Below are 15,316 nucleotides of genomic sequence, written 5' to 3' on the forward strand. Positions count from 1 at the left end.
ATATGGACTCAAACCGCAACATGCACTTGACTTAGTTTCTTTGCCTTTGGGAGCTAGAGTTAGTGATGATGGAGAGGCATTTCCAAATCATATCCAACGAGTTCACGAGGAAGTTAAGGCTGCCTTGAAAACCAACAATGAAATTTATGCGAATGCAGCCAATCTACATCGTCATTTCAAGGAATTTGAAGAGGGGGATTTGGTCCCTGTTCACTTGAGGAAGGAAAGGCTTCCTAAAGGCACATACCACAAGCACAAGTCAAGGAAATTTGGACCATGCAAAGTGTTGAAGAAAATAAGGTCAAATGCTTATTTAGTTGAGCTACCATAAGATTTACACATCCATCCCATTTTTAATGTTTCCAATCTATATTCATTTGAGGGTTTTGATAGAGAAGTGGCTAAAATTTCAGATGAGTTTCAGCAATATCCAAAGGTTATTGAAGATGTTTTAGATGTTAAAGAAGTCAAATCTCAAAGGGCCAACCAGTATAGAAGATTTCTGGTGAAGTGGTTAGGAAAACCAGCTAGTGGGAGCACATGGATAGCTGAAGATGAATTAATGAAGATTGATTCAAACATGTATAATGAAGTCGTGAAGGTTTTCTTGCCGAAGTCGAGTTTTCCAAGCCAAGGAGATTGACACAGGAGCTTTAATATTATGTTTTGCTTTTCAATTGTTTTATTTATTTTATTTAGTTAGTTGTCATGTGACTAGCATGTGACTTATTATTATATTTTGATGGTTAGGACTTAAAGTTAGCCAATAAATCATAATCACGGGCTGGTATTGAATAACACCTTGTAACCCTAATATAAAAGGGATGCAAATCAGATTACGGCAGTTTTTTATCATGTTTTCAATATATCTAAGAACCTAGTGGTTTTCTTAAAACCCAAACTATTCCATCTTTATTCATAGTCCTTATTAGCCTTAATCCGACTATTTGCTCTCTGTTTTCCTCCCATACTACGTCATTAAAATCCAAATATCATAAACTTCTAGTCTTCAATAGTGTAATTATTAATGACAAATGGCCATCCATACAACTAAAAATATCTCGAAAACTAGATAGTCTAACCAGTTCAACTAGGTCTATAAAACTGCTCTACAAGTGAACAGAATATATGCAACATCAAGTTACATTTATGTAAGCATTGGCAAAATGCCACTTGAACATGGCATTAGAAAAGTACCAAAACAATGCCAGGTGAAAACCAATAGAGAGCTAACTTCATCTCAAGCAGTATAAAACAATAGAGAGCTAACTTGATATCAAGTCTTAATTTCGAGCCCATGATTTCAACAAAGAATGATAATTGCACAAATAGATAATCTGCAAATGATACAAGGTTAAGTACTTACTTTATCTTACTCCCAGCCTTCTGCACAACAGACTTCGAAAATCTAAAAATTGGAAAGATAACTAGGTTAGAACTTTTAGTAAGCGATTCTAGAGTGAAAAGTGATTTTTTTTTTTTTTAATAGAGCATTTGGAAACGTTTTTTCTAAAATCTAATTCTGATTTTCAGAATCAATTTTTTTATTTTAGAGGCCTCAAAATTAGAAGCAGCTAAAACCTGCTTCCTAACATCTAATTCTGCTTTTTGAGTTCAAGTTTCAAATTTAAATTTTGATTTCGGATTTGAATTTTAAATTTCAAATTTTAAATTCAAAATAATAAGTTTAAATTTTTTAATTTCAAATTTTCAAAATTTCAATTTCAACTTTCAAATTTTGAATTTGAAATTTCAAATTTCCAATTTAAAATTTAAATTTCAAAATTTTAAATTTCAAACTTTAAACTTAAGAAAAACTTAAATTTTAAACATTTAAAATTTTTAAATTTCTATTTTCAAATTTTAAACGTCAAATTGCAAATTTCAAATTTTAAAAGTTAAAATTCTTGTTCAGATTTAAAATTTGGTCTTTTGCACAAAAAAATACACTAGTTTTGCATTTTTGCATAACTGGACCACATTTTTCGTTTTTGTAGATTCGAACCAAAATTTTTGAAAATGGACCAAAATATCTCGATCCCTTAAACATCTTATCTCTCCTTCCTTTGCTCCCTATTGGTAGCCCTATTTTTTCACCACTGACGGTAGCCACAGGCACTAATCCCTCCTCCGCCGTCTCCACACACCATCGCATTTGCGTCATGGTGTTCCTCACAGGCAAGAGGAAGATAACAAACTTGACCCGCTCGTCATCGTGACTACTCAGACCTTGCTAGAGACGAAGACGAAGGTAGCAAAGGAGGACAATGGTCGCTAGTAGAGAATGCTTCCGAAGCGTGTTTGCTACGCGAGCGTGACCGACGGCGGCAAAATGGTGGTGGTAATAACAGAGAAAAATCTTACGAATGACACGATATTACTCTATTTGAAAAAAAAAAGTTGCACTACTGAACATATATTGCACTACGTAGCAAGAAAGTTACACTATTTTACATTTTATCATACGAAACAAATAGTGCAACCTTCTTGCTAAATAGTGCAACTTTTTCCAAATAGTGCAACATCACGTGTCTACCAGATTTTTCTCTCTCATTACCGCAACCACCTCATCATCGTCGGTCGCACTCGTGAACCCACTTACGAATCTACTTCAGGGGCATTCTTGACCAACGATCATCACCCCCCACCTCTGCCACCTTCGTTTCCATCTCCAGTGACGCTCCTAACGGCGCCACCGTCGTTTCTACCACGGTGACCTCGTCAAACCACCCCAAGACAGCCACGGCCACAAGTGAGTCAAGCTTCATCATTGTCCTCTCACTCGTAAGTGAGGTAGGAGAGTGCGGCGGCGACACAGGGACAATGGAGTGAGAAAAAACAAGGGGAGAATGAGAGCAAAGACAGAGAGAATAAGGATATTTTGTCAGTTTGAAAGAAAAAAAATCGATTCAGATCTGCAAAAAACGAAAAATGTGACCCACTTTTGCAAAATCGCAAACTAGCAGGCTTTTTTTTTGCAAAAGGGCCTCAAAATTTTGAATTTTAATATTCAATTTCAAATTGCAAAATTTCATTTTAATTTAGATTTCAAATTGGCCTATCTTTCTTGCAGATTCAGCCAAAATTTTTTTAAAATGATCAAAATATCCCTATTATCTCTCTTTGCTCTCTTTATCCTCTTTCTTCCTCTCACTACACCGTCCCAACGTCGCTATTGCGCTCCTCTACTTAGCACAAGACTACATGAGGGAAAGAACCATGACGAAGCTTGACTCATGACCATGGCAATTCTCAGCGGTGGCGTAACTCAAAGCATCACCGAAAATGGAGTCAGAGATGGTAAAGGAAAAAGGCGTTGATCACTAGTCGAGGATGCTCCTGAAGCAAGTTCGCGAGCAGGTTTCACAAGCGTAGCCGACTGCGACGAGGTGGTGACAATAGTAGCAAGGAAAAAATCTGGCCAATGACGTGAAGTTGCACTATTTGAATATATGTTTTACTATTTAGCAAGAAAATTGCACTATTTGATGCGTATATTAAACTGTAAAATGGTGTAACTTTCTTGCTAAACAATGCAACATGTATTCAAATAGTGTAACTTTTTAATAGTTCAACATAGCGTTGTCGACTAGATTTTTCCCTCTCACTATCACCACCACCTCGTCGTCGTCAGTCACACGACTCACACTCGCTGCAAACATGCCTCCAAAGCATTCTGAACTAGCGATCGTCGCCCTCTTCTGACACCTTCGTCTCCGTCTCCAGCAAAGCACCGAGCAGCCACGACGACGAGCGAGTCAAGTTCGTTGTGTTTCTCTCAATCGTAAGGCATTCACGACGCAAACGCAACGAAGGAGTTGGTGTGGAGACAGTGGAGGTAGGATGAGCGCTCAAGACTACCACCAGTGGCGGAGACATGGCCCTTGAGGAGAGGGCAGAGGAAAGAGAGATCGTATTTTTAGGGCACGAGTATTTTGGTCTATTTTCATTTGGTCCGAATCTGCAAAAATAAAAAATATGGCCCATTTTTGCAAAACCGCAAGACTACTGGATTTCTTTTTGTAAAAAGCCTTTTTAAATTTCAAATTTTAAAATTTTAAATTTTAAATTTGCAAATTTTAAAATTAAAATTTCACATTTTATATTTTAAAATTTTAAATTTCAAATTTTACATAATCCCTTTAGAAAATTTGCTAAACACTTTACAAGATCACTTCAAAAAAATCACTTTTCTACCGGGCTCAGTTAGTCACTCTACAACTTTTAGCTGAAAGCAATTCTCCAAACCAAAATAACTTCAGTTGAAATCACTTCTCCTAAAGCTAGGCCAAATAGGCCCATACAAATCCAAGAAAAAGCTATAGATGCATACCGATTGCTAAATAGATCCAAAGATCCCGATATCAACACCCGAGCATTGTTTCTTGCCTGAAGGAATGAAATACATGGCTCATTAGTTTTCCATCCTAAACCAAGTACAATACAAAATAAATTGTTTACTTGCCCAACTAAAAATTAACCATGCGTAACCATGCAAAGCAAGAATTAAAGTGTCGTGGCACAGGAGCATGCCGGTAGGTAGTTGGCATGGTAAGGCACAGGAACGGTTCCATGTCAAACACATGGCACGCTTGCGTGCCGATAAGCACGCATGGCCTCCTAATGGCACAAGTTGGCATAGCCCTATTTTATTTTTATTGGTCCCAATAAGATCTTATGATGTTATTTTAGAAGTTTATAATAATAATTATCTCATATCATATTTACCAATTTGCTAATCTACAATTAAATAATGAGCTTTAATTTTACGACTGTATTTGGTAAAATTACCTAATATATTCTTGTATAATTCTATATGAAATTATTTAAATATAGCTAGATTAGTTAAAGTTTAGAGTAGATTAGCTTATATGGATTAGATCAGGTAATTCTAAATTAGATTTTATATATAGTAGCTTAGAGTAATTTGGATAATCTAGAAAGAACAAAATCAAAGCCAACAGTAAATAAAAAATATTTATTTTTAAAATAATTTAATATAATCTAGCCAATTCTAGATTATATTATCTTAGGTTAGGTAATTCTAGATTAGATTAGATTATATGAGATATCGGATTAGGTTAATATAAGTACAAACTACGTTAAAATTAGTATTTCTATATCAGATTAAGTTAGACATTATATTAGATTAGAGTAAGTAATCTAGATTAGGTAAATTTAGGAAATATAAAATCATCTAAATCAAATCTAATTTTAAATCATAATATTTATATTTAAACTAGTTTAATGCAATCTAGGCTTCTGAATTAGATTAAATTAGATTAGGGCTTTTTTTGCATTTAGCCCCCTGGCAAATTTTTATTTTAAAAATAGCCCTGTCAAAATTTAATTTGCAAAAATGGCCCTAGGCCTGCCATGCAGGCGCCACGTCAGTGCCACGCGGGCGGAGCTGGGGGCGGTAGTTAAGTTAAACACGATGAACCATTCACCGTGTCTAAACACGGTGAATGGTTCACCGTGTTTAGTACGTATTTTTGTATATCGAAAAGAGGAATAGGGAATTTGTATTCCTTTTCTTCTCTTTTTCAAAAATCCAAACCCGAACCCGAACCCGAACCCGAAAATCAAATTAAAATCCAAACCCGGATTCGAACCAGACGGATTTTAAAAATTCATACCCATATCCATATCTGACCAAAAACTCGAAACCCGAACCTGAACCCAGCGGGTTTTAAAAATCTATACCGTTGGATGAAGATCTAAGAAATAAAAATTATTAAATATTTTATATATTGTATAAATAAATAAAAATAAATTATGTATATATATATATATATATAATTTATTCGAGTTTGGATTCGGATAATATTTCGGATATCCATACCTATTGACATCCCTACTCCATATTCCTCTTTTCAATATACAAAAAATACGTACTAAACACGGTGAACCATTCACCGTGTTTGAACATGGTGAATGGTTCACCGTGTTCAACTTAACACACGGGCCCGGTCCTGTCCGCGCGGCGCTGACGTGGCGCCTGCGTGGCAGACCCAGGGCCATTTTTGCAAATTAAATTTTGACAGGGCTAATTTTAAAATAAAAATTTGGCAGGGGGTTAAATGCAAAAAAAGCCCTTAGATTAGGCTACATGATTCTAGATTAGAAAAGATTAGATTAGATATTGGATCTGATAATTTAAATCTACAATACATTAGATTAGATTCCAATTCCATAATTAGATTAAATTACCTAGATTAGGTAAGTTATTTTAAATTTGATCAAATTTTAGATTAGCTTAATATATTAAAATAGATTTTATATGCAAATCAAATGATAAGGGGGAAGAAGTTAGGGTATAGAAACAAAAAGAACCAAAAAAATAAAAAAGAGAGAGAAACTCACATACTATAAAAAAAGGGGGAAAACAATAACAAATATTAAGATATAGTCGGCACGCACAGTATGTATCGCAACTCCTGCGTGCCCAACTGAATGTATCGCAGGGTACCGTGATACATATCGCGGTATTCTACTCTCTGCGATAAAGGGATTGTATTGTGCCCCTTATTTAGGGGCACGGTACGGCACAGGCTGGTACATTAATCCTTGAATCAAAGCATATGCTACACTCTAGGAACAGAGTCAATAAATTATTATTAAACAAGCAAATGATCCCAAGCTTTTGCTTTCTAGGTATCTCACTTTAGGTCTTTTCATTTAAGTACTAGATTTTCCTCAAGTTATTCTCAACTTATGACGATCAGCCCAGCAAGAGCAGCATTGAGTTAAACATATGCCACTAGATTCATTAACATGTTTAGGTCCACATACATCTATGCTGCCACATGGTTTACATGCTAAGTCCAACACTCATTTTACTAATGAAATTGGCATTCCAACAGCTTTCAGACTAAATAATGCCACACTTAGTCTCTCTGACAATGATTCTCAACATGCATTCTAAGCAGAACAACACATAAAATACTTCAGAAGTGATAGTTTTGACTCAAATAATAATTAAGAAACATACATTTGATCTAGAAGAAATTTTTAGTGCTTTACACCATCTTGCTTAACTACAAGTACTTGTGCGGTCAACTCATGATAGTCGAGACATACAGCTTGATCGTTAGTTTTGATACAAGTAATGTCATACACTCATACTATACTACTAAAGATTATTTTTGGAAGTCGTAATGTTTCAGATTAAAATATATATATATATATAGAGAGAGAGAGAGAGAGAGAGAAAGAGTCTAGCTAGCATTCTTTCGTCTACACTATTGGAGGTCTATAGAGACTAAATTTTATGTTCTTTTGGCCATCCTTTGAGTAATGACCAAAAGGTCCCAAAATTGATAATTTTAAAAGCCGATGTGATGCATTTGTAAGTTTAATCGCGTAGAACAATCCAAATCTAATAAAATTTTGATAGAAAATTCTTTTCACTATTTAGAATAAAATCAACACCTCTGATCTGAAATTTAAGTCTTTTATCATTACTTTTTATGAGACTTTTGCTTTCAGCCGTTCATTTTTCATTCTACAGTCAAATGATGTGGAAAACATGATATTTGGTTCCTAGTACTACCAATAGTGTAGATCATGTCTAATTGAGTCGATCGTCAATTCGGATGTCTCATCAACGAAAATAACTTGTTAGCACTAAGGGCTCCGTGCTAACGAAAGCATACTAGTTGGACGATATATATTTTATATATATATATATATATATAGAGAGAGAGAGAGAGAGAGGAGTTACTATCCTCTTAAGAGTACAGAGGCCTCTTCCTATCAAATCATTTCGATGATCCAAACTCCAAATTGATAATCACTATTAAGTCCATCAAAGAGCCATAAAACGAACAATTGAAAACGAATAACCTTGTGAAACTATAGGTTAAACTTCCGCAAATGAAAATCAGAGTCGTCAAACGTTATCTAAATAGTCAAAAAAAATTTCTATACAAATTCACGCAGCTTGGCCTGTTCTATAAGATTATTTATTGAATAATTTACTTGAATAATTCAATTGTATGCGCCTGATACTTCTTTTAATTATCCAACTATTAAAGATAAAACAGATGGTATGTAATAAGAATGGAACAATAATTTATTTGAGAAATTTCAATGTATGTGCTTGATACTTCTTTCAATTATCCAAACTATTAAAGATAAATGCAAAAGGACAGATTTGGCTCAAATACTTTTTGTGTTACAGCAACCGGTGTACACAAAGGCCAAGGTATATAGAAGGATTCTACAAATATAGATCAAGAGCTCTAGTTAAGGCAGGAAATTCGATATTCTGATAGATTTTGGTTTTGCTATTATCATGATCTGTAGACTTGAAAAACAGGACAATTTTTTTAATTTCATTCAACTATTACAGCTATTATTTGTAGATCACTATCTCTTATGTTGTTCTTTCTTTATAGTATAGTCAATATCTTGCATTACAGTTAATGTAAAAAATCATTATCAATGCTGTGAAACATCATTATATGTTTTACTCATTTACTTGAAAAAGCATATACACAATAAATAAAACCCATCCATCCACTCCTATCATTTCGTACATATACAGTAAATGCCAAATGTATATTCACTAACAGACCAATCCTAACTTTCCAAAGGTATGCTTTATCCAAAATCCAAATTTTAATGCATATATGCCTCATATCAATATCCATGCTTGCAGCTTGACAGATAGCAAATAGAACGAGTTGCATCAACTACTGACAGCATCAAAACTAATTCGTACCGTAAATAAACAGCTCAACTTCTTTAACTAGTTCAAGATAAAGGAATTGGAGAAAAATTGCTTGATTAGTAACTTCTAGGGCACGTCTAGTTTGAAGGATTTAATGCTTGGAATGTGAATCGAAATGGTCCAATCCAATTGCTGGTCTTTGTTTTGCGGGATGGACATTCCAATTCCCATTCCAGCGGAAATCAAATCCTCCAAAAATGATTCCCCCCCATTTAGGTGGGCTTCAACTTTGATTCCGGAAGGAATTGAGAAGAGAACTTTTTTTTCGCACTAACAATTATTTTAATTCAAATATAAATCTATATTTAATTTTAGATTATAATTTTATATTTGAATTTGAATAATGGATTCAAAATTAAATTTCTAATTTTTTTAAATTCATTCCCCTTTTTCCGCACTAAAAATTATTAAGTTTGATATTTGAATTTACTTATAAATTTAAATTTTAACTTTGAACTTGAATTTGAGTTGTAAATTCAAATTTTAAGTTCAAATTATGGGTTCAAATTTGGATTCAAATTTTGATTACGAATTTCAATAGTAAATTTAAATTTTAACTAAAAAAATTTTTTGACTTTTAAGTGAACATGATTCCAATTCAAATTCCCCTTACGAACCAAACAAATTAGAGCTTTTATCATTCCGTTTTCGATACCGGTCCATTTCAATTCCTATTCCACTTTTGATTCCCATTTGGAACCAAACATGCCCTTATTGTGAATTTTAGGTCCCAAATTTATAGTTGACATTTTATGAAAGACAAATGACACCAAATCTACCCAAAGGACTATACCTGATCTACCCAAAGGAACGCATTCTTACGTAAGTAGATTAAAAGGTTAAGTTCAACATAAAATCTATGGCCATCCAACTTGCAGTAATGAATATTAGAACATAATGCCTTGGAAGCTGGAAATGAAATCATACAAAGTATCCCTGAAAATTGAAAGTAATGCTAAGCTTTAACCTGTAATGGTTCAAAGCAAAGGACCAAGGGAAGTAAACAACTATTATGAAAATTTTTTTTTTTTTTTTGAGAGAAAACTATTATGAAAATTAAACAAGAGAGATGTATAGTATATAGTGGGATCGCACTTGTCTTATTATAGAGGTAAGACAACCAGCTATTTACCACAACCTTAAAGTCAATTAACTAAAGCAAATTTTCTAATTTATCAGCACTTGGACTGGTAAAATTAGAATATCATGTAAACATTTCGGACTGGATGAAGGAACAAAATTCACGTAGATGATCCCAAAACATTTGAGACTAAAAGCAAGTGTACGAAGAATTGAAACAGCATTGCGTGAGAGAACCTTTAGGTGACCAGAAGCAAACAAAACAATGAGTTACCTGCATGATTGAAACCAGAGATATTGCCGATCCAGTGAGAGATGGAGGACTTGACAACTTAGTCTTTGGATTTGCTAAATATGCTGAAGGGGAGGCAGACAAAACTTTCAGAACCTGATTTAGAGAATAAAGAAGGAAAAAATGCAAATGGTCATTAAGAACAAGCAAATAAATTACCAAATAACATGAAGTGCATGAATCTTTCGGACAAATTACAAGCCAGTCAAATAAGCACGCAACTTGGAACTTACCAAACTATTAGCAGGATTAACAGAATGCCCAGTTCCTCGGAATAGTATAGGAGCCTGTTAACAGTATATTTTCAATAAGAAAGAGGAAAAATGCAGCTTAAAAGGCATGCTTAAAGGCAAGGAATGAAACAAAATTACATAATAATTCTCCAAAGATAGTATAGGCGCCTGTTCATAGTATATTTCTATCAGAAAGAGAGAAAAAGCAGCACAAAAGGCACGCCTAAAGGAGCGAAACGAAATACATAACGCAAATTGTCGGAAAGTTCTTCGAAAATGTGTTGCCTTAAAGAGAAAAGAAGTATACGATTGCTGGTCTAGTTTCTAAACGATAATGTATGGTCACAAAATTTGATTTAATAATAGAGAATCAAATGTCGACAGCACACTAGATTCAAAAATTTTCTTCAATAAGAATCCAAGATTCTTAAGAGACGTGAACACATATTTCGCATATGAAATTTGTAGTACTAATTAGGGTAACATACAACAGAAATCATATCCTTTTTTATTCCATAACAATTAGATGAGATATATGCATTTTCCAACTAAGGATTGCACATTATGCAATATTTTGCCATTAGCTGTGGAGAATTAAAAAGCAACACAAAAATATAACAGTATCGGCAATAATAATAATTGCATGAGAGGAATTGCACTAGTAATATAATCTCATCTATGTTTCCATCGAAGAGGGCGTTGGAGACAAAGCAGGGTTTGTCTATGGTTACATGAGGTAGATTAAGGTGGTTTCGTGCGGGATTAAAGTCCCAAGGTGAGGACGAGACGATGGTTGGTTCAACCAATATAGGGTTGTGTGACACAAAGGCTGGCTAGAGAAGCAAGCAGTTACATGCTTCTCCAGTAGTGGTCCCACCATCATTTTGTAGCATTAAAGAAGGCAAGATTGAAAGCATTTTCGCCTTTTTCTGGGGCTTCCAACACATAAAAGCCGGTGCTTTTAGACACCGCAGTCCCAAATTTGGCCTCAGGATGCTATAATTTGCTGGTACGTTCCATTTGGATGGAGAGAAAAGAAGTTTAAAAAAAAAAGAAAAAAAAGAGCGAAAAGTCAGTAGAAAAAATCACTCTCATTTGGATTGAAATACGAGGCGAGAAAAGAAGAGAAATGAAGAGCAAATGACCTTCCACAACAGTGAATCTCTTTTCTCTCCAAAGTGGAGAGAAAGGGAGAGAGTTATTTTCTCTTCTTTCCTTCCCTTCATCCAAATAACATGAGAGAAAATTACTTACTTTTCTTCATTTTCTCTCCTTTAGTTTCTCTTCTTTTCTCTGCTAGCCTCTCCATTCAAACGAAGCATTAATGACTCGCTTGATATATCCATATTACCATACATGGCAATAACAAGCTTTTGATTTCATAGAGATTGAAAATCAGACGAAATAGTAAAATCAACTTACTTCAATCTTTTTGTCCCCCAAAATCACATCTGAGTGGATGAGGGCATCACTGGCAATGAGAGTGTGATCCCCTTCGGTCTCCGAGACTGCGTAGCTGGTGTGGTCAATAACCAGCGCTTCCAGATCCTTGGTCCAACCAAGAAAACATTAAAATGTTAATAAATAAAAAACACTACTAAGAAGAGAACAAATCAACAGCCAAATCAAAAAAGGAGAAGAGGAAAAAACTCCTCTTGCCTCATCGAAATCTACACCACATTCCGTGGCAATGCCTCGGATAACATCAGAGGCAGATGAGTCTGCTGCCAGAATCAAATCACGCCCAGAATCCACGAACTCCAAAACCGCATTTTGGTCCAGCGAGCCACCCAAACCTACAAAGAGCTCCCAAAATATATATATATACATATCAACCTTACAACACCGTAGCAGATCCTACAGATCTAGCGAGCAGAGATCTGGTTACGCATTTGGTTCGCATTATGTTTTTAAGATACCCAGTAATCCAATCGGAATGAGAAAATATGACGGTGTTTGGCTAAATACATTAAGTAATCTATTCGGTAATCTTAAATTCACTTGGTAATGAGATTAATCCAAAGGTGCTAATCCTATTCCCTTGGGAGAGGGTAGGTATCTCACAGTAATTATTGGGGTAATGTTAAATTTTTTTAACCTGACCTATTATTTCCTCCCTCCCACCAACCTGTCACCAACCCGTCCCTGATCTCCTCTCACACCATGCAAGACTCTCCCCGACCTCTTATCTCGACCTAGGGCACCATGCCATGATCACCTCCACCAATCGCAGGGGCATTGCTCGCCATTTCTGAGGTTTCCTTGCTCCAGAACAAGGTTCGTGAGGTAATTTCTTCTCCATTTGCTTTTCCCATTTCAGATCTCAATTCTTTTTTTTTTATTTTTTTATGGATTTATTGTTATGCCATGAGCAAAATTTTTCTAGTTTGTATTGATGCTATAAAATGTTGTTTAAGTTGGTTTAGTGCATTATTTGCTTTGATTTTGAAGGGATTTATTGTTTAAATGAGTTTATATTCTATTAGTTTTGATTTGGATAGGTTTATTGGTTAATTAGTTTAGATTTATACTGTAATTCTGAAAATGCATGTATTAATTGTTTAGTTTACTGTAATTTCCTTCCTTCTGTTTGCTCGCAATCACTAATTGGGAATAACATGAGGTAAAATCAGAGGGTCACAGTAGTAAATGTCAATGATATGTTTTATGATATAGATTTTGCTGTCTATTTAGTTTCTTAGATTGAACATTTCCATTTCTCAAAATATTTTGTCACTATAATATTTATTGTCCAAACCTCTTCCTGATTTTCGAAAGGCTATCTAAGATACCATTTGCAAATATATATATATAATTACGTAAATGTATACGTACGCAGATCCCGTATTTTCGGGATTTGTGAGTAGTTTCTTGTACTTTTTACTAAATTAGTTCTTGAACTTTCACATAAGTTGTATTTCAGTCATCAAACATCTAATTTTTTTAATCATAAAATAATCATTTTATTCCTTTCTCTAAGATGGCATACTTACTTTAGTATAAATATCAAACTAGATTTTTTTGTTTTTAAGAGAAAGATAGCAAGGTATCTCTTTCGTTCATTTTCCAGAAATGAACTTAGCCAAACATGTGAAGCAATCGTATGCAATGTACAAATGTGAAAGTTGATTAAATATTTTAGTAACGACTATGCATGGACCCAGTCGCTATATTAAGATAGTTAATCAGTGGATTATCCTATATTCTGGTCCCAATAAAATTATGGCATTAAGCCAATTGAATTGAAAAAGTTTTTCTTATGGCTAACTTATGTCTATGGAAATAATACTACATAAAAAAATACATTTATACATACTTCAATACATGGCTATGTATATATATATATATATATATATATATAAAGAGAGAGAGAAAGAGGAGTACTTTTATATAAGTAGTTTGTCTAGGTTGAGTGGTCAAGTTGTAGAAGCTTTCATACACATAGGTAGCTAATTGATCTTTTATCTATAAGATTCAGTATCCTTTGAGCATATTTGATATTCCTAGGTAATTGACATCATGCTTTTGAATATGCTAGAAAAGTATTTACTTTAGTTAATTTGAACAGATGAATAAGTTAATTCTCTGATAGTAACAAAAGAAAGTTGAGTTAAAAAGTACTATTTAATTGCTTTTTAATTTAGTTTGACTGAATTTTTTTTTTTCTATTTGCTTTATTTTAGTTGTGTTGAAGATGGATCTAACTTCAAATGAATTCATGCCCGTGGTCGTGAGCATTATAATGATATACATGGAGATGATTAGATTATTGCTACTTTTAAAATTAGTGGTGGTACTCTTTTATGTTAGACAACACATGAGACACCGTTGGGGAGGAAGACAAACATTACAAAGGCACTTCATAAGACATATAAATATTAGGAGAATAATCTATGACAATGATCTGGCATGTTATGAGAACAATCGTATGGATCGAAGGGCATTTCATGCACTTTGTGACCTTCTATCGACCACTAGGAGATTAAGCGGGACCCGAAATATAGCAATAGAGGAAATGGTTTCTTTCTTTCTACATATTATTGCACATGATGTGAAGAATAGGGTAATTAAAAGGCAATTTGTCAGATCGGGGGAAACAATAAGTAGACATTTTAGTATTGTTTTAATTGCTATCTTGCGATGCCATGGAATTTTACTAAGAAAGTCTGAACCAATTTCTGAGAACTCAACTGATGAAAGGCAGAAGTGGTTTAAGGTATTAACTCTTTTTTTTCATAAATCAATTGAAAATTATATGGCTAGTTTTAATACGCAAATAACAACACACAATTTTAATATGCAGAATTGTCTTGGTGCACTAGATAGAACTCATATCCTTGTTCATGTCCCTATAGTTGATAGGGCTAGATATCGAAATAAAAACAAAGATCTTACGACGAATGTGTTAGGAGTGTGCTCACAAGATATGCAATTTATCTATATCTTGCCTAGTTGGGAGGGTTCAGCCTTAGACTCTAGGGTGCTTAGAGATGCTATCTCAAGACCAAATGGGCTAACGGTTCCCAAGGCAAGTGTCTAATAGGGTGTTCATAGAATTATTTATATCTACAATCATTTAATTTATTTAATGCAATGTAAGTTATTATTATCTTTGTGATGCTGGTTATTCAAATGGCGAAAGGTTTCTCACGCCTTATAGAGGTCAACGGTATCATCTGAGTGAGCGGAGGCAAAATAAGAAGACGCAAACTCCACAAGAATTCTACAATTACAAACATTCGTCCACACGAAATGTCATTGAGAGATGTTTTGGATTACTAAAAAGACGATGGGCAATACTTAGAGGAAAGTCTTATTATCCTTTAAGGTTGCGTTTGGTTCGAGTATAAGTAAGAACTGCTTATTCCAGAGATAGGTACAAGTTCAGGTATAAGCAGGAATTAGACCAATTTTACGTTTGGATGAAAATTAGATTGTTCCTAGGAATAAGGTAATAGTGTTTGGATGGTTAGA

At 34.3% G+C, this 15,316-nt stretch overlaps 1 protein-coding gene across 2 annotated transcripts in view; it reads right to left on the reverse strand.

Annotated features, from left to right (window-relative positions):
• LOC109715472 (dolichyl-diphosphooligosaccharide--protein glycosyltransferase 48 kDa subunit-like) overlaps positions 1-12,187 on the reverse strand; it is a 59,433-nt gene extending 47,246 nt beyond the window's left edge. For both annotated transcript variants that reach the window (XM_020240492.1, XM_020240493.1), the window contains exons 1-6: positions 12,002-12,187; positions 11,765-11,890; positions 10,343-10,396; positions 10,092-10,205; positions 4,334-4,389; positions 1,367-1,408 (exon numbers count right to left, since the gene is read on the reverse strand). In XM_020240492.1, the coding sequence (XP_020096081.1) occupies positions 1,367-1,408; positions 4,334-4,389; positions 10,092-10,205; positions 10,343-10,396; positions 11,765-11,890; positions 12,002-12,172 (563 nt within the window). In that variant the 5' untranslated portion in view covers positions 12,173-12,187. The remainder of the gene's footprint in view (positions 1-1,366; positions 1,409-4,333; positions 4,390-10,091; positions 10,206-10,342; positions 10,397-11,764; positions 11,891-12,001) is intronic.

The sequence above is a fragment of the Ananas comosus genome, linkage group 9 (assembly GCF_001540865.1).
Source record: "Ananas comosus cultivar F153 linkage group 9, ASM154086v1, whole genome shotgun sequence".
Lineage (NCBI taxonomy): Eukaryota > Viridiplantae > Streptophyta > Magnoliopsida > Poales > Bromeliaceae > Ananas > Ananas comosus.